The sequence below is a fragment of the Calonectris borealis genome, chromosome 10 (genome assembly GCF_964195595.1).
Source record: "Calonectris borealis chromosome 10, bCalBor7.hap1.2, whole genome shotgun sequence".
Taxonomy (NCBI): Eukaryota; Metazoa; Chordata; class Aves; order Procellariiformes; family Procellariidae; genus Calonectris; species Calonectris borealis.
The window spans coordinates 21,835,144-21,855,784 of NC_134321.1; the positions used below are offsets into that span (position 1 = coordinate 21,835,144).

Sequence of the window (20,641 nt, forward strand, 5' to 3'; positions counted from 1 at the left end):
ATTTAGTCTTTCAGAAACCTTTTGAACTAGAAAACAGTTCCATGACTTTCAAAAGAATAATTATAAAGCATGTATTTGTAATAAATATAGATTATTTGTTCTGTATTAAAATAATTAGACAGTATTTGGTTAAAACTTTGCTACCTAGGTTTTTTAGCCAGAAATGGAACTTCACCATGGTGCATGCTGAGCAGCACGTAAAAAAGAAATGCCATCCCCTCTTTCTCTTAGCACCCTCCGCCACCCCACCAACAAATAAGCCTTTAAAGTAAATAAGATTCAGTTAAGATGCTAAACCCGTTAGGGGATTTAATTGTTCATGACAAATATAACTAAGTCATCTGACTAACATAATAATGTTGATACAACTTAAATTACAACACCTAATTACCAGTTATTCAATATATTACAGAATCATAGAAAATTGAGACTGGAAGGGAGCTTTGGAGGTCATCACGTCCAGCTTCATCCTCAGTGCAGGGCTGAATCTGTGGGCAGCTTGTCCCAGTGCTTAGCCACTGTCACTTCACAATTTTTCCTTATGTCCAGACAGAATTTCTCTTGTTGCAACTTGTGCCCATTGCCTTTTCTTCTTTCTGTACATGCTCCTCCAAGGAGTCTGTTATCTGATTCCATGGTTGATTATTTGCTGAAACAGAGAGGGGAAATACTTAGTAAGAAGTTACAGAAGTACCTAACTTGGTGAACTTTATATGCTGTTTACTCCCTGAATTTTTTGGTAAACCTTTATTTTCAATGCTAAAAGCTATTTTAAATCAAAGTTGAGCAAAATAAATTTTAAAAATATTTTTTCATAAAGGGTTTTCTTCTGTACTGCACTGTTGGATACAGTAACTGGAGGGAGTTATTGAATGGATATTTTGTTTTAGAGAAGAAGGAATTACTTTTTAAAGAAAATCGTTCATTTAGGTGAAATGGATGTGACTAGGAAGATTCTTCCTATTTCTTCAAAGCTTGCCTTATCTAAAGAGTGCACTGATAGAGCACTGATTTGTAAAAATCACAATTCTAAATGAGCTTATTCTCTCAGTTATAGCTGTGTATATCTGGAATAATTTGGCTATGCCAAGTTTTGTTGACATAGTCTTATCAAGGGAAGAAACAGCTCATGACTTTGAAGATGAAGGAAAACTTTGCTTCATCTTTGCAATGAAACTAGACCATGGATCATTATATTAAATGTTGTGCAGAGGGGCAACAAAGAGAATAGTTCCTGCTTTTAATATCCTGTTTTAATTCCCCCCCAAAATGAAATTGCTGTCTTTAGTAGTTTGAAGCTGTACTCACAAATTGTACTTCAACAGCAAAATTTTATTGTAGCCCATCACTTGTTTCTTTGATGCCTGAACGTGATTAATTTAGTTTTGAGGAATATCAAAGAACAAGTTAGCAACTTGTTATCATAAAGTTTTGGTTGAGAATTTATCCCCTGTGGATAGGTGGGGGAAAGCCCCATAGTAACTGATAAAATAGATGAGTGGACAACGGAAGCTTTCCTTAATGGCAGAATGACATGTTGTCTGTAACTTAAGACAGGAGCTGGCTTGGGCTGTGAAATAACGTACAGTTAAAAACAAGGAGCTTGTGAGACGTGGGAGAATGTATTGCCAGCACACACAGAGACACAAACAGATTTGTAGTTGGACTAACAGATGTAAATGATAAATCTGTGCTTCGAATGGGATGCAATCAACATAACTCTCAGAACAATGAGAAAATTAGGGGAATTTAAGGCATAAGGTGATGTGGGCTTTAACAAGGACCTCTGGACAAATAGGACAATGTTAAAAATTTTTATGATATGGTTTAAAGGTGTCTTGATGGTGTAGCTCAAAGAAAGGCAGAATCTAATACCCAGGATGGTTTGAATTACTGAGAGGAGAAAAAAGGAGAGGATTTCAAAGGCAGAAATGACTGGTGCTTAGCTAATACTTCCCTGCTTACAGTTACGAAGAAACCAAACTTCATTTATGTCTTTTGAAGCTCCTTTTCTCTAATGTTGTTATTTTTGTATTGTCTTAGACCACAACCTGGGTATGATATGACTCTAATTCCGATTTAGCTCCTTAGAAAATATTTCCTGTTACCCATAATAAAAAACAAAATGGGGAAAAACATAATCTCTGATGTGGAGGAAATCAAAACCTCAGTTCTTGGTTACAACAGGGTTTTTTTAATACCGTTACGAGGAGAAAGAACAGTTTCAACAGAATTGTAATTCATTTGTTCATCACACTAGAAGAGAAACGTTAGAATTACATAAGAGCTTTTAAATAAATTTTGTGATAAAGTAGCAGGCATTCGAAAGGTTAATCCAAGAGATGTGGTCAGCTTTATAGAAAATACAAAATTGTATCACTTTTCTGAGCTCCCAGTGAGGATGCTTTGGAAGAACAGTACTCCTGGGAAAATCATACTTTGCATTAATGTTTTTGAGGGAGTGGGGGTTGCTTTTTTTTTAAGTCTTCTCCATTACACAGTAGGTAAATGCAGCACTGGCATTTTGTAGGAATATTCCATCGAGCCATAAAAAGGTTATGAAAAGTTTGGTGTTAAGTCAGAATGGGTAAGAATGAGATAATTACATATGAAGTTGCAAGGCAGAATGCAGCTTGTTAGTGAGCACTGTGCAGCAAAAGTATACCAGTTTACACAAGACAAGATCCATATTTAGGGAGCGGGGTCATATGTTGCCAAAATAAAGAGATGATCAAAATAGTTCTCGTAAGGTTTATGTTGGATAATATCATTTGCCTGCCTGAGACCCACATTGTAGTTATTCAGGATGATCTTACGTTTCGCAAATTTAGATCCAAACATTTAAGTTAACATTATGAGAGTGCTCCTTAGATTTTTTTCCAGTTTAAAAAGAGGAGTTGCAAACAATAGCTTAACGTTTCAATTATTTATAGAGTACCTTTTGTGTTTTGGTTTATATCAAGTCTTCAGTTTTCCCCTAAGCAATAGCTATAATCACCTGTTCCTTTTAATTTCTGTTTATTATCAGTGCTGTAAGGAATTGAAGAGCTTTATAAACTGAGTAAAATGAAAGAATCATTTTATTCACTACGGAAAAGAAAACCTTTTTTAACAGTGTAACATGATCTTAAATGTTCATAAATGAGTATGACCTCGATTTCGAATACTGTCTGAAAAGGTATCACTCACAGCATATTGTCAAACTGCTGCTTGAGCCTGCTCCTCTTGGCACAAAAGGAAAAGCACACCCGGCGAAATGGCAGCACTGCTTTCTGCTGCAGTTTGTTGCTCTGGGGAGATGTCTCAGTTGAATGCTGTTGTAGCCTGACATCGCTTGGCTCGTGTAACCTGCTGGGAATCACAGCATGAGAGGAATCCCTGTAGGCCCTGCTGTATTTTACAATTTTAGGTTTGAATTAAAACACTTAATTGTTCAAAATTACGCAGAACAACCTCGTAAGTGTATTCCAGTTCTTTCTTCAGGGGGAGGAGGAGGTGGTGAAGTGGGGGAAAAAAAAAAAGGATATTTAAGATAATGTGAATTTAGTGCCACAAAGAAGTAAAGTATGTTTTCATAGTGTGGGAGATCTGTTGCTTGTTTTAGACAAATTTATGGAATATTCATTTAACAGCCTTGGTTTATATTCCCATTTTGAAAACATACTAACTATATTTGCTGCCCTGCAATCAAACTTTTAAAAGTAGCTTCTCACTCTGTCGTTCACAGTTGGATTAACGTGTTCTTTCTGCGGTCCCCGTTGATCCCATAAACTCAGTGTAATTGCAATCATATTATAGGCAAAAAGATCAAAGTAATCCCATATGGGGGGGAAAGAGCATTCTGAGCCAAAACAAGCTGTTTGGCTTGTAAGCAATTGGAAGCCTTTACTATAGCACATCTGCAACGTACTCTGCGTTACGGAGCTCCATAGCGTGGCATGCTGCATACTTTGTGTTACTGTGATGCTATAGAAATGCTGTAGCAACACTTTGCTAAGCTTGACTAGACTAAATAGACTTGCAGTGAAAAGATTGCGTTGTACCAGATGGATTACATTGGAGGGGCTGTGTTTATTTCTCTTCTTTTTCAGAGCACTGGGTTACAAATAATGAAGTGCAACAGAATGGGTTTGATTTTGAATCAGTGAACAATTTGCTGCACTCAAAGAAACAGATCACTTGGCATGGTCATGCCATCTTCCAACAGTTTTGTGCCATCAGGCTGAAATAAGTTTCACTTACCGTCAGGAGCCTGATAAAACATTGCTTTCTTACTGCATTCTGGGAATGAAAAAAACAACAGGAGAGCAAGTGGGTTTCCACTTTGTTAAAGCAGGTCTAGCAGGACAGATACGGAAAGGGAAAATGACAGAATTAAATAAGGAGATTTGATAGCTAGGACACGTACAAGTATTTGCAAACGATCTGTTAGTCCAACAGATGTTGAAATTATGTGGTCAGAAAATCAAAAGCGATTCTGAAAAGTCTTACAGAATCCTAAGAGTCATGCAAGCAAAATCCTAGCACAAAATCTGTGCACAGTATCATCAAAATTCTTGTTTGTTCAGTTGTTTCCATATTAATGGAAGTGTTATCGTAAAAATAAATCTGATGCTTGTACAAGTTTTCAGCTGAATCTGGGTTGGACATGTAGTTTCAGAACTGTTTTCCTGAATCACTGCATGGGCTTTTAAGTGAACTTGAGACTGCCTCTATTATTCAGAAAATTGTGTAATGTATGGGCATAGCAAATACTTCAAGAGTGAGGCAATGTGCTTGTAGAGGTCTGTTATTGCTGATGCACCTTGTGCTTTTTTGTGTTAATTTTCTGTCCATTTTAAACAATAGGGGTTTAGTAGAACTAAGCCATAAACCTGATCTGCCTGTTGTATTTCTAGAACATCTCTACCTATAATACCTAAATATTTTACTAGTTGTGCTTTTATACAAAGCTTGCAATTTTCTGTGTAATATTTGTTTTTATCCTACTTGATAAACATAATGGGAAAAGTGATATGTAGGATTTTAATAATTATCATGGGGGAAACTGGCATGTAAGATTTTAATGCAAATGCATTTCTCTTCTCTAAGGTTTTGAACTGTAAAACGTGAAATAAATCTGATTATTGCAGTATCATTTATGCTTTTAATACTGGAAACCATCTTCCTTTATTCATTTAGTTTCAGCTGGTGTCTTCAGAAATTATTTTAGTTTCTAACTATATGAAGAGCATTCTTCCTGCATAAGAGGAGAAAGTTTTCCATAACTTCTTGATTCCTCCTCCACAAGATAGAAATGTTGTGTATACACCACATGTATCTCCATGGAAGCAATGATGAGATCAGTAAGATCACTGGATAAATCAAAATTGTAATGAATTAGTATTTTCATTGCTTTTCAAGTTTTCTGTTACTTATGTGTTATACACAGTGCACTAGAGGAAATATGTTTATAATAAAGGTGTACAAAATATGCATGTAAGATGACATAACTGCATATGGGAAATGTGTGTCAGTTTTTTCTGTCAAATATTATTTTCTGATAATGGGAATTGAGCTGAAAAGGATTCATATTATTGATTTCAGAATTATTTAGAATAATGCATATTTTGTTTGTCTTTGCCAGCTACACTTTGTGAAGATGGGGTATGGTTGATTAAACAAGAAAATACCTTAGGTGTAGGGTTGAAACGTGGCTCATATCTGAGTTAGGTGATGCTACAATAGTACTTTTTATTGTTATGGGATTCTCTGTCTCATCTGAAAATAGCCTATGCACTTTAATCAGTCAATACAACTTCAAGGATTTCTGTGGACTTTTTTTTTACTTACAGAAGTTGGGTTTTGGTTTTGTTTTTTTTTTTTAAAATAAGAGGGAGATTTTTCCAGTTCTGAAGGGTCTTCATAACATTTGGCTATCTCCCTTCGTGATACGACATGGTTTGCAAATACCGATCTTAGTTCCTTCTTCCATCGCAAATCTCTCTCTCGATGAAGAGTGGTGTGATGATTGATTCTTCACACAGGCTGTCAGAATGCACATGCAGGAATGTGTCCCCTGTCTGACCAGCCATCTAGTTATGGTCTGAATTTCTTTTGAATATAAGGGTTATCTGTTTTTTTAGGTGAATAGAACTGTACCTTTATAACTTAGCATCTTTAAGCTGTTGAAAAGATTGGAAGTAGATGAGTCTTCTGTTCCTGTCTGGAAGGTGTTGCTCTGTCAGCCATGCGCAGGTGCTGTAAAGAAGCATTGAGAGGATGGTAATGCCAGAGGGCATATCTATGGATATGTGATGGGTATGGGCTGATTTGACAAAGATGATCCTTGTTTCAAGAGATGATTTAATCTTATGTTTGGAGCGAAAGTAAAACACCGGAGCATGATTCTCAGAGAGGCTGTGAAATCTCAGAAATATTTAAAGCTCAGCTGGACAAGACCCTGAGCAACCTGATCTAGTTGGCTCTGCTTTGAGTGAAGAAATGGACAAAGTGATTTCCAGAGGTATCCTCCAGTCGAGCTCAGTCTGTGATTCTGTGACTCAGAACACTGACTGTACCTTAAGTACACTCATGTTTTATAATCTCTTTGTTGTTTCTGAATTGCTTATTTCTGAAATTCAGTTGAATAGCTTGTGTAGTTAAACCGCTGCTCTTTTTTGATCAGTAACTATCAAATGTTTGATTCTGTATGACCTGAAACCTAATTTACAGGTCTTAGACAGCAGTTATGCATCACCTGTGAATTAAAAAGATGTAGTGGAACATGACAAGCTATTGATTTATAGCAAAACAAATAAAGTCTGTGTAGTTGGAATGGCATAGACTCAGATGTATAAATGGTGTTAATTATTCTGAGAGATCCACTTATGTATATGATCTAGATTTCCTGTACAAGTCTCTGAAACCCTTGGAAGTAAGTATGTGTTTACATCTACATTGTGAATTTTTTGCAGGATTTAGAAATGTAATGAATATAGACTTACACATATTTTTATTTTTAATATAAAATCTGAGTACATCAAAGGAGGAAGATGGTAGAAGAATTTTAATGTATACTTTTATATACTATAATGTTTTCATTTTCATTTCATATAAAGGGTTTATATCAGATCTAATCATTGCTATGACAGTATTTACATTAATTGTGGCTTCATTCAAACACATTTTGTTTGGATAGTTGCCTTTTGGTGGTAGTAAAATGAAGTGTAAAATCCCACACAAAACAGCATAATGGCAATCATCAAACCTGCTTGGTGGGGGGGTGGTTGGTTGTTTGTTTTCACGCTTGTTTGTTTTCAGTTTTTAAGAGCCTGAGGAAAAGAAAATAATTGTAGAAACTATCTTAATAGTAGAAACCATCCTCTTAGGTATACGTCACTCCACCAACTCAAGTGCTGTGCCCTGAAAAATGGCCTTTTCTGATCCAAAGCACTTTTAGAGGGGGAGAGAAATTGGTTTTGTATTTGCTTGCTTCTCTGCTTTGTTTTTTTTACGTGTAAAACAAGAAACAACGGAAGGAAATGTGTCTGTGGTATTCTTATACCAAAAAAAACGCTAGTATGCATTTTTTTTTGTTTCTTTTCTTGTATTGTTTCATTAACTGTTAGTCATGTAAAAAAAAATCCTTTATATTAATATTTTCATATAATAATCTGATGAATACCTAGGAAAACTGCTATAAAACCAGAAGGGACTAATTACTGTCCAGTGCTACTATTTGTATGTGTTTGGAACATATTATTAGAGGATATTAAAAAGGCTTTCTAGCTAAAAGTTTACACTGTAAACAAATATTTTCTGTACTGTTTACTTGCCTTTTTCTCTTTTGTTCTTAAATAAAAGTTTCAAAGTATTCGGAATCTTCAATGCCAGTTCTACAAGATACTTAGAAAATGGTCTGGTTTCAAATGTATGAGCCAACTAAGCCTACGTGTTAAGGATCTTGCTGAATTTGTGCATTGACGCACTGTTGCAGTAATAGCTCAAATGTGGGTAGGTCAAACAAAGTATAAAGCCCATCTTGGAAGAGGACATTTTCAGAAAAAGGCTGTGATCCCTCTGCCCCAAGCTCCTAGAACAGTAAGTGCCGGGTAAAAAGGACGCAAAAATTGAGTAAACAGTAAAGGGACAGAAAATCAAATTCACGACACCTGTAGCTTAATAGAATGGAGGGCATCAGAGGAAAAAAGAAGAGGTGTCCTGAGAGGTGATGGCAGGAATCTTAAACATACTGCAGCTGGCAAGACAGAAATCAGTCGGGTGATTTTGGGAGGGGTAGTGTTTGCAGTTTGTATGAAAAGTGAAGCCATTCATGAGAAGTATTATACATTTATTCAAGAGAATTGCATGCAAGAGGAACTCAAAGAATAATGGTTGCTGTTGGTTGAGATCAAAATGAGAATGCCTGGTGACCTTGAGCTAGATTTTAAGCTGTGGTTATGGGCTGAAAATACAGAATTTTGGAAAGGCTCTAAAGGGAAAACAAGCATCAGTCAGGGACACCATCGTTGAAAAAAAGTACAAAGTTGATGGACTTGAATTTTATTGCAAGATAGTCAACCATTCAGACAGGAAAGGCTGTGAAGGCAGAGACAGAAAAAAAGAACGTGTAGGTACTAGGGGTGCCAGGAATTTGTCAGCCATGTCAATGAGCTAGGGTAGAACCATTGCGTACAGGGATCTGGAAAAATTATCCATGATTTCTCTACCTGCTATTTAAATAAAGCAGCTTGAAGAAAGAAATGCAATTTTTATAATCCTTGACTTTGATTTTTTTTTTTAAGGTTAATTTATTTTTGTGTGTATTTAAGTTTTTAATTTCTGTGTCAGCTGAAGTAAGAAGTATCTGATAGTCTGTAGTTAATTCTTCAGATTATAGCCAAAACTGATTTTAGCTATAGTTTAACTATAGAAAGTTAGCAGCCACTTCTGAAAAAAAAAAGCTCTATCTTGCTGCAGAAATAGAAATCTGTTGTAGAAGAACGGTCCAGTGTAGAGTGGATGAACAGTTGTTGCGGGGGAACCACTGCGATTGTTGTAGGATAAGCTCTTGCCACTGGGAGCAAGAGTGGATCCTTGTTTAAGTGCATTACCTTGGTTTCTTAGATAGCAAAGAAAATACTTTACTGAGGAGTGCACTATGCAGGCTCTGACATGCATCTAGATACAAATTCTGAACAAAGCTAAATGCTCACGTTAGTGTAGACTACTGTTCATCTTGGTTGTTCATTTACAGCTTTTTTTCCTGTGGGAAAGGGGGATGGGGAAAGGATTGTTGAATATGTAAAATGCTTGAAGTGTTTTCGGTTTCAGTAAGATGAAGGATAGTGCTTACTGTGCATCAAGTATCCAAGATGAAAGGAGGGTGCTGAACTTTATAATTATCCTTCAGTCTATACCATGAAAAAGTTGCATGTTAGAACTTGCAGGCATTTAATGAATTTCAAGTTGCAATTTCATTTCTGTTGCCATTCCTGAAAGATACAGCCAGTGGACCAAGAATACTACTGACAAGTCACACAAGGAGTGTTAAAACAGCCTGCTATGTCTAGTTCATTTCTAGTACAAGTATATTTAGACACACATACACACATATTTTGTAAAGTAATTTAGGCTGCCAGAAGTTCTAATGTATTGTCTCTCTGGTAGAGCATAGAACGAAAACATGGTTAACCTAATATCTACCAAAAAGCTCACATTTTATAGCTATAAAATAATTTAGTTGCTTTAAATTTAAACATATGCTTGAATGTATTCTTTTTTTCATTTGTTTAGATTTCCTAAGTGTACGTTTCTAAATCAAAGACTAAGATACGATAAGCCTTAATTGATCTGGGAAGCTGTATGTTCTCACGTGATACTCAGCTGTGCTGTTTGATGTATGTAACGTCTAATTTTCAGCCCTTGCCTCTGCCTGTAGAATTTTACTCTTTACTTACTCTTCACCGTATTTGGAGCATTCAGAACATAGTAAATACCGTGGTTTGCATAATAAAACTATTCCAGGTTTTTCTAAGCAGAGTGTTTTGGTACATGTGTATGTAAATTTATCTCAGTTGTGTGTAGAAAATAGTATTTGTGGGGGTTGTTTGTTTGTTTGTTTTGTCTCTCTTAATGAGGTACCATTTTTGTGGCAAATCCTGCTAGATCCATGCTGGCAAGAGGCTTTTAAGAATCCCCTAAGGGTACATCTATAGTCTTGCAAGTTTATTTATGAGATAAACAGTAGTTATCTATTTGAATTACATATGTTAATTCTAAGATGCTCCCTGCCTACTTCAGTAGGTGAACACCAATTTTGGAACCATTGTCGTGGAAGTTAAATTTCAGGTACCAGGTGTTATTGTTGAATGAAGGAAATGCAAAACTCTATTCAGTAGCAGTTACTGAACATGCAATCTGGAACTGTGTAAAATCAATCACTCGGAACTTGTGAACAGTTAACACACAGGGAGTTTTCTTCCCATTCTTCCTATTATGTAAGAAATAATACTTGTCATTTCAAGAAAACAAGTGCGGGAATTCTTCTCTTATCCTGAATAGACATAATTTGCATCTGAAATTTAAGAACCTCTACAAAGAAGTTTGAATATAAAAGCACGTATTTGAAGAAACAGGTGCATTCAGATAATCTGTCCAGATTTGTACAAACTGGGTTGGTTTTGACAGCTGGTTTATTATCTTCCTATTTTATGACTTCTCCTGTCATCGCCTGTAGCTGCGTCTAGGGTTGACTCACCCAGGTGTGCTGCAGGACAGAAGAGAAGTGAAAACAAAATCCAAATTCACAGCTTGGTTTAGATATCAGGTTCTTGGCATGACAGTCATTTTAGACATTGTCTTTCATGGTTTTCTATATTTCATTATTTCTGCTCTTTAAAGTTTCACACTTTTGAAGTAATAACCAAAGTTTGCGTAGTCATAGTCTACGTATTTTAAATGTCTTTTCATGAAAAGGTGTATTGCTATTAACTAAGAGCCTATGATGTATTATAATTTAGCTATCAATATTGACATTTAACACAACTTATTTTGCACCGTATCGTGTAGCTTGTTTTCTTTAGGTTAACATGCACTTGTTAACTTTTGTACTGAATTTTCCCCTTTTGTTTCATGTTCTTCATTCCCCTCTGCGTGTCATTTATTAAGGTGCTACTACTTTGTCCTTTATAAATCTTATTAGGCTGCAACACACAGTGCTGCTGTTGTGACTGCTCTAATAGTTAGGCGAAGTGTAAAGTGTCTTCTAAAACTGTCTGTTCTTCTGGAAGTAAAATAATAGCATACTTTTCAAATGTTTAAAAATAATTCTCCTCAATCCAGGATGTTTGCATAGCAGTTAAATACCTCTGAACCTCAGTTTCAGTCTTTTTGCAAATATTTTAATGTTAAAAGAGTCCTAGAAAAGAGGTGTGCTTTAGATAGGAGACAATTTAATTGTCCTTCTTCTCGCTTCACTTTCATCCTCCTGTTAACAATACTGTATTTCTTAAATTACCTAGTAGGCGCTGCTGCTGGCTGTGCGCTGTGCTTGGACTGTTAGTCTTCAAGTTACTTGAGGCCCTCTACGGGTTGCCTGTCCTTGGCTGTTACGGGCAAATGCAGGGAACTGCTTTCTTCCCTTCAGTTTCAACAAAAAGAAACTACAGTGCCGTTGGAGCTGCTGTTGGTATCGTATGGGTGTCAGAGTAGTGCAAGGATTGCACATTAGATGTGCAAAGCAAAAAGGCTCTCTGAGCTTTACAGGAATTATGGAACAGCTAGCCAGTTCCTGAATGGAAGTATTTTCATATCACAAAATTACTGATGTAACTGGCACCCTTACCAGCCTTTCTCTGTAAAAAACGAACAAACAAAACGGAGAGTGTACTCGCCTTCTCACCCACACTGTTCAGACCAGAACGGATGATGGGAAAGCACAGAGCAGAGAAGCTGGCTACACTCCCGGTATATCTGTTTAGTAGATAAAGAAGACTCTTTTAGGGCTGTCGGTTGGCTTCTTTCACTTTTGCCTTTGAATCACCTCATGGTGTATTTTTAAAAGTATTTATTGTGCTGCTTTGACAGGGAGGTGTGTTTTTAAGGGTTACAATCGATTGACTTTGTTTTCAAAAACTAGAGTGGGCAAGACAAAGATGGACTATCAGTCTGAACTTTGGATTTCTTGCTTTTTGCCAGCTTGAATCATACCATAAACTCTATTTAAAGATTTTGTTTTTTGTATTTATTTTCCACATCCTTGACCCTGACTGGGGAGCTGGACATTTGTGTTTGCCTTGGCAAGCTCCAAGCTGCTCATCTAGGGCAGGATGAAAACTCTTTTTTCCTTTTGTAAACAAACCGTTCCTTCAGTATTTTCCATAAGGATTTACACCACCATTTTGCAATGCTTCTAGGAATTGAGAAAATCTTGCCATTCAGTGTTTTTGTTTTACGCAGCTTCTAGCACTGCATAGAAATGTTTAATTTTATATGTTTTCTGAGGTTGGATTTGAAGAGCTTTTTTCAGAATGTTTTCAAATTCCAGAAATACTACGTTTTGTCTTGAAGGGGTTTATTAAAGCTGTAGGTCAATATTCATTGTTGCCTGTCTAGAAATGGGGTTGTTTGTATTTTTTATTTGTCTAATGCTAATGCATGTGTGTTAGACAATGCAGCTGTGAACACTGCCCCATTGTACTAGACCCTGTATACATGTAAAATACTGCTTTGTGCCCTGAAGAATTTACAGTCTAAATAACTGTTCACTTTCTGTATTTCTTTGGATATATTTTAGTGGTCAGGATGTAAAATGAGAGAATAACTTAGTGGGCCGCTTTATGCCACACACCAATTATGTTTTGGAACAAATGAAACTGAATTTCATTTTCCACCAGTGCTGCTCCTTTTTTGTTAGGTCATTTGCAGTGAGGGACTTACAGTTTTGAGTGCTGTATGCCATGGAAATGGCATTCTTGTTCTAGTAATCAAAAAGACTTGTCATGGTACTCCAGCAGTGTTACTTCTAATTTAGGCAAGTTTGAAATGCTCTAATTCGGAGATGAAGTTTTATATATTATAAAATTGATATTACGATATTATTAAATCCAACTCAAAGCTGTTAGTCCTGATGTTAGTCCTGATCCCAAGCTATTGCAAGCCCTGCCAAGTGGAAGGAGGGTATTTGCCATGAGCTAAACCTTCAAAAAATCATAAAAATTCTTTTAAGAGCACCCACGTTTCTCTGGAATAAAAAGCTTGTAGTATATATTCAGAATATGTTCTCCCCCCCAATAGTTCTGCTTGCAAGCTCCTGTATTTTTCCTCAGATCATGTGTTCTACTCCCTGGTAACTGGTGTGAATTTATAACACTCACCTTAGTATGTTCACAAGGATACCAGATTCCTTGATGTTCTGTGAAAATATTCACTTTTTTCCCCCAATCTATAACTGCTTACTGAACAAGGGCAAGTGGCAAAGTAAAAGTACAATTATACTGTACTGCAGAAAAATCTGTGTAGTTCTAAATTTCTTTAAACAATAGGAAAGTACAAATGTCCATATTCCTTCTCGTCTTTATACTGCTGTTTATAAGATCTAATATTTGAGTGCAAAATGAAGTCTTGGAGAACAATTAGTTCTTTGTGAATGTGTTGAAAATTTTGTGCAGTGTTTAGTAAAGTATGCTATTTGTTATAAGTTATTATCCACATTAAGTATGTGCCACTGAGTCAGCAAGCCAAAACAAAATGTCTGGTTTTTGGTCTACGGCTTACTGTAAATGATAATAAATAGCAAATAACCAAACTGACAGTTGAGGAACAACTGCTGAAAAGTATATGTTAAAAAATATCCCCAAGATTACAAATAAGGAATGGTGTGTATGTTGTTAACAGAAGAGAAAAATACTGAATTTTATGTAAAGCTCCATTGGTGCTAGTCAACAGTCCATAAAATGTTATTTATTCTTCCTTTTAAATAGTAATACTAATTTTATAAAGGTATATTAAAAGCATATTTGAACTCCACAAACTAAAATTACACTTACTTTTTTGTTGCAGATCTGGGACATGAGTGATGATGAAACAGTCTGAAAATCAGCTGAATAAGGTGGAAGATGACCTACTTTGGACTGCAGTGCTGCCTTTTATCTGTTATTTGACAAGTTAATGATTGCTTACCCATTCTGACTGCTACAAATACAAACAAATACAATCCACATTTTGACATTAATATCTTCACCTTAAAAGCAGTCTGTTATGGAAATAACTCTCCACATTTTCATTTTTATTATGTAAATAACTAAAGCAATGTGGTTATGTTTAAACGTTGTCATCTTTTTTTTTTGTTCTTTTTCTTTTTTTTTAAAGTTTCTAAATATGGCTTACATATAAAATATGCTGCTTAAGTAAACTTCGGTGTTTTATTTGTCCCAGTTTTTATTTTGCTTGTCAGTGGACATGTCTGAGCAGCATGTCTAAATGTCTTTTTTCATCTTTCCCAGATTTGTGCCCCTTTAGTTGGAATTTATTGTTAAAATTGAGAATATTCTTCTATTGGGAGTTAAACTGCATCTTTAAAGGAGAGCAGGAGTAGGTAAGAACCTACACCTCCTGCCTACACCACATTGCTTGCTGTTTCAAAGTACATCTTTATAGCACAATTGATTGTTCTTGCCTGTGTCAATGGAGGTTTGTAAAGATCTCATAATTTCACGCTATGGAAAAAATGTGGTTTGACTTATTTTTATACAGGAAAGACCAAAATGCGTTGGAATCGTGATTAGGCTCCCCTGAAGTTTAGAGAAGGCTCTGTTATATAGTAAAACTTGTTTTGGGGGGGTGGATCATTGATTCAATCAAAACTTGTAGAGAAATGCTTAACTGAAATAAGAAATTGGTTCTCTAACTTTGCTATTCCTGGATGCTGTCATGCATGTGGTGTTAAAAAAGCAATTCTGATTTTCATTTTGGTTGGATTTTATTTTTTTCAATTTTTGCAGCATCAGAATGGCTTCAGAGATTATGGCTGAGCACAAACAGTAGTTTGAGAATCCTTGAGTTTAAAAGATAACTTGAGAAAAAAGGATTTGTGAAATATCAAAGTATATTACTACAAAATTGAAAGTGAATCTATTGGTTTTTATCTTGGAATAGGTTTTAGAAGTATATTTGAAATCCCTTTTATGGCCTTATGTTGTGGGGGTTATGGACAACTCACTCAGAAAAAATGCAAATCGCTTTATCTGCCAAGCAGGCTTTATTTCCCATGTATATTATGAAAATTAGTTGGTCAATCCAATTATTTTAGTTCCTTCCTTAACATAAGCTCTGAATATTTGGCGTAGGTAATTTCACAGCTTCTCTCTTATGCCACATCAGAAGTAGTTCTGTCAGCTCAAATTTGCCTAAAAGCGAGGATATCTGCAACTCTCAGATTCCGATCATAAAAGAAGATTTATTGAAACATGCTGAGATTTGCATCAAATGTCTGAAATAGCTATTATTTCTATTTCTTTTAACTATCATATTAATTACATATATGTGATTTCTTAAGTAGCCTTAAGGGAGTGTCTTGTTTAGCTAACTTCATTGTAATATAAAAATATATATGAATCAAATATATTTTTTGAAAGACTAGTAATCATAGGAAACTGATCTTTTGGTGGTCAGGTAGTGAACAATAAGATTGATAACATGGCATGTCCATTTTAAAGCAGTTTGTTAATGTAAGTAATTAGTTATGAGCTCAAATGACTTCCATTTTGTTAGCCGTGCTGTAGTCCATCCGGAATCATGAATCAGTACCAGGGTAGTTTAAAGGGAACGATCTGCGGTTTTATCTTTTGGAGTTGCTGACCATGGAGTGGAAAAGTATCTTTGCACTTTTTGGTTATCTAAAACTGCAAAACTAGACATCTTTCTGAAATCTGGTAAACATTAATAATTATTTTAAATATCTGAAACTCTGCTTATCCTGTTAAAGTTATGTTGCAGCTTTACATTGAAAGTATCTATTTAACTGCAGAAGTATACAAGATCGAAAGGTCCAAAACTCAGGGTTAATATAATGTTTCCTTACCTCTGTAATTTCAGTAATGTACAACTCTCTCAGGCTGAGCTGTTTCCTGTACATATGCTTCCCAGATGTCTCTGATGTTCAGAAACACTTCAGTTTGACTTGCAATAACTTCCGTTGTCTAACTATAATGTTGTTTTCTTTCTCCTCACGGACCAGAATTGTTCTTATTTTGCTTTTACTCAATTTCTAGGCATTTACTGAGTGAGAAATCCTGAGAATCCATTCAAATGAGTGAATGCACATCCAAATATTATTAACAGCTAAACACATTTATTTACTGGCTTGTATGCACTTAATGGCAGGATTTCGGCACAGTCCTCAGCTGCAGTTATTGCTGTTTAATGGAAGAAGCTAAGCTTTGACCTTTCTTAATTAAGGAGGTAGGATTTAAATTTTATTTGTGCTGCCATGACCTCCTAGGCATCAGTGAAGAGCCCAGACTCATACTTTCATTGTAGAACCCGACAACTACCATGGCTTTACAGGGATAAACCAAATCTGTTAGGAAGAGGAATGAACAGCCTCAGAGGAACCTACTCATCTTCCTAAACTACGTAACAGAAATGTAATGGCATTATATGGCAGTGTGAGTGGGACCATATCTCACAGAAGGCAACTATGACAGCTACACATCCCATCTGGGGAGTCATCTAATAGTGTTAGAAGACCACAGATCTCAATGGAGAGCTGTTGACATCATTTTTGTGCTTGAGTATTATAGAAACACATGGAATGATAGCCTCTGTTTTGCTTTCACGCTTCTACTGACTAGAATTTTTCTACGGTGTCATACCTTCAATGTGTTTGCTGGCTGAAGTCTAGAATATGTTACGGAGTAGTGCCACATTCATGAAAGTGAGGAACTTGAGATTCTGTATGAGAGTTTTCTTCTTTAAAGCCGTCACTTGCTCTCATGCTTGCTTTCACAGTCAGCTGTTAAATCCACTTTACCTGTGTCGTAGTCTGTCAATTGGGAATAAATTTCACTTAGGGCATGCCCTTTATATTACGTGTAAATTGTCTTAGTGCCGTTAAAGCCAGCAGAATCGTAGTCAGTAGGTGGTTCAGCCTTCAGCCCACATGAGAATCTGTTCCATAGAGCATGGGGCTAGTTTGAGTCTCAGGCCTTCAACACTGGGCTCTACAAGGGAGAAAGGGCACAAATTTGAAAATGGCACTTAGATCCATGAAGAAAGATTCATGATGGCCCAGACAGGTTGGTCTAGAAAATCACCAAGGAATGGAACCATAGGATTTATATTCCTAGGAAGCTGATGACTCCCGAGAACTAAACGGAGATTCTGCTTCAGTAGAAGTCAACAATAGTTATTTTAGCACATCAAAGGAAACTGTAGTGATTGCTCCAGCCCTTAAAATCGTTGAGCTTGAGCCGGGAAAAATACTTTTCCCTTCCTGGTGTTCTGCATGGCTTTGGTATTGTGTCCTCGGAGAAGTCCAGTGACATAAACTAAAATTTCATTTTTGTCATCTTTGATATTCTTATACCACTTCCTGTATAATGTTCTTTCCAATTCTTTTTCTTTGTATAAGATTTGGCTACTCACCTTAAATATATGCAACAGAAGTATTAGCAAAATTGAGTAATTTTTCTGCATATAAGCATTTTCTTTTAATTTCTCACTTGGGCTCTCATAGAAACCTCTTACTGAAATGGGTTTTATGTATTTCTGAACTTTTCAGTATGCACTGTAGAATCATATCATAGCACTTGTTTCTCCCTTTTACTGAACCAGTTCCTTCTAAATGTATGTTAACTAGTCTAACTGGAATTGCTAATAGCTACTTCACTGTTGCACCACTCTGGGACAGTGTTGGGCCATGAAGAGTTCACCCAGCTCCAAACTTTCCTTTGAGCTTTCTTCCTCTTTTTCAAGCGAAATCATAAAAACAGTGAGATTGCTGAGATGTGACTGAGAATAGACTTTGGTATGCAGGATTCTCATTAATGCCAGTAATGTGTGAAAAGATCACTAAGCTTCTAATACCAGCTTTTGTGCTGTTGATCAAGAACAACTCTGCCTGTTTCTTACAGAATCATTAAGAGCCATGACAGAATCCATGAGGATATTTTTATATAGTTTCTCTTCAGAGTATAACCATATCTTAAGAGTTCAAGGAGAGTCCTAACTCTCTATTCTTATGGGAATAGGAAGGATAGCTCACATTCTTTCAAAAATAAATATGTTGCAAGCTAACACATAGTCAACCTTTTTTGTCATTCTGCCAGCTGTTCTGCAGTGCAAGTCCAGCCAGTGCTCTAGCAGTGCAAATAGCCATTCTCGCGCTGTCCATTGATTCAGTGTTTGCTGTGCTCTGACTTTGCATGAGCACACAAAAGCTGAACAGCCAGATGGTGGGGTTTTTCCTTGCTACTTTTCCAAATTTTTGTACCCAGTTGTTTTTTTTTTTTAAATAATAATGCAATACTTTCCTTAGAAACAATTAAGCTTTTATACTCTAAAGAGAGCCATTAAAGAAATATTTGCAACATGGTAAACTTTAGCAGACTTCCTAAGAAACATTAGTCTAGAAGATGTCTCGAGCCTGTTACCACTTTTTTTCTGGATCTTTTGACATGGCTTCATTAATTCCTTTTCTTCTTTCTTTTTTTTTTTAATTTTCAGTGCAGATGTTGTGCTCATGCGTATCCTGCCAAAATGAAACTTTCCTTCAAGAGGGTGTTGTGCACTTTTTCTCTTTTAGAGTACCTGGATTAACTGTTGTAAAAGGCAGAAATACCACACTGGAAAGACTTTGGACTGTCCCGGTCTGGCAATGTGTAAATTCCTAACCCATGAAAAACCTACCTACCTGTCCCATTTCAGTTCCAGCTCTCTTTCCCTTGCAGCTGCCTGGACTTTCTCCAGAACCCTAACAGTGTTTAAAAATACTGTGGCACCACACAGGTAATACTTTAGGTTTGAAATTAATACTGTCTTTCCCTGTCTATTATCACTTCAGCTATCCAGTGTAATAATTTTTAAAAAGTTAATTTTTTTATTTGTGCAGCACTGGACAGGTTTTGAAATAAAAAACCCTAACAATTTGTTGACAGTGTTTTCAGTCTCATTTTACTTTTATTGATACCCTTTGGTCCACTACCACTGACAATAGTGACTCTTCATGGTGAGCAGTGATTGACAAAGAGACAGACCGCAGGACTCCCTGCTTTGTGGTAGCACTACTCCTAGGTTGACACAAAGAGGTTAACACTCCCTGCATTTTTTTCTTAAATTTTTATTTAATTCCTCAACTGTAAAATGTATGGATATACGTACTTGGCAAAGAATATCTATGTTTTTCATTCTCAGTTATCCCAGGTCAAAGAAACTGGTCTGTTGCTCCGAACCATTGTTTTGTTGAAGTATTGTTGACTATTGTTTGAAGTCATGTAGCGTTAACCAAAATAGGCTGTGGCTTGGGCTAATTTGTAGCCACTTTTCTCTTAAGTACAGTAGCTGAAATTCAGCAATCCGTATTCTTCCACCAGCCAACGATTGGTGTTTTGTCCAGGTTTTAGTGAAGCCTTTTGAGTGAGTCACTTGATTATTTCAACCTGGTTAAGGAAATTGGCACTGCGGAAGGGAAACTGAAGCTATTCCCAAAAGAATTAATAGCAATAAGCTTGAGTAGCAATGATGTTAAGTACCTTAAGGTATTCTGTATCTTAGGGCAGCAATTTTCACCTAATTTCCCAGTTCAAATGATCTCCCCCCAGAATAAGGATGCAGATGAGTACTCCAACCATCTGTAATTTCAAGTTCTAATTGTTGCCCTCCATAATTGACAATATTATCTGCCTGTTGCAACTTAACCATAGCATTTTTTTCAAATCTGGTGGAATTATCTAGGACATTCTCTGAAAAGATTTTCAGAACCCATCAGCTGTTTGTCTGAACTTTGCAAAAGAAATACTATGGTTTCTGTCTGTTTAATCAAGCCAGTACTGCCCTGCCATTGTAGCTTCTTGCAGGCATTTCCTTGGGCTTGGGGAGTCCAGTTCCTTGGGGCAGTCAGGAGTTCTAAAAACAAACGTGTTGTGTTTCCTGGCTGGCATGGAGTACACACTGTCTTTCCATCTACTATAGCCGTCTAAATGCCTGTTTCCTTTTGTTCTTTGAATAGATGTTTATGTAGGACATTGATATAAAATACAATGGACTTTGCCTCTGGAACTGAAGGTCATATGCACACGTGCATTTCATCTTAAATGCTAAAAATTTCAAATTACTTCTTAAAGTATTTTAGTAAGCTAACAGGAGCAGACAGAAGCATACATATAGTGTTGTACTGCTGCAAATCAAAAGTACAATTTTTTAAAAAATGGGTCTTTGTAACTTCTCTCCTTTCCCATATAGTTACTTTCTATTCTTAGGTTTTTTGGCTGTGGATTGCTGCTTCAGTAGCCTTTGAGCATCCAAAAATTTAGGCTTGTGTGTAACTTCAGTTTGCTTTTTGGCACCAGGACATTTGATTTTTGTAAGAACTCAGCAGAATGATTCATTGCTTGATTTGTTAGCGAAATACTATTATGCACGACCTAAATAAGAAAAGGGA

At 36.3% G+C, this 20,641-nt stretch overlaps 1 protein-coding gene across 8 annotated transcripts in view; it reads left to right on the plus strand.

The window, feature by feature from the left end:
* ATG7 (autophagy related 7) overlaps positions 1 to 20,641 on the plus strand; it is a 121,888-nt gene that overhangs the window by 93,760 nt on the left and 7,487 nt on the right. For 3 of the 8 annotated variants that reach the window (XM_075159350.1, XM_075159353.1, XM_075159354.1), the window contains one exon: positions 14,044 to 19,141. The exons of the other annotated variants lie outside the window; for them this stretch is intronic. Coding sequence is in view for 2 of the 3 variants with exons in the window: in XM_075159353.1 (XP_075015454.1) it covers positions 14,044 to 14,076 (33 nt within the window). In the remaining variant the exon portion in view is untranslated. Of the gene's footprint in view, positions 1 to 14,043; positions 19,142 to 20,641 lie in introns of those variants that run through there. 8 annotated transcript variants of the gene reach the window in all.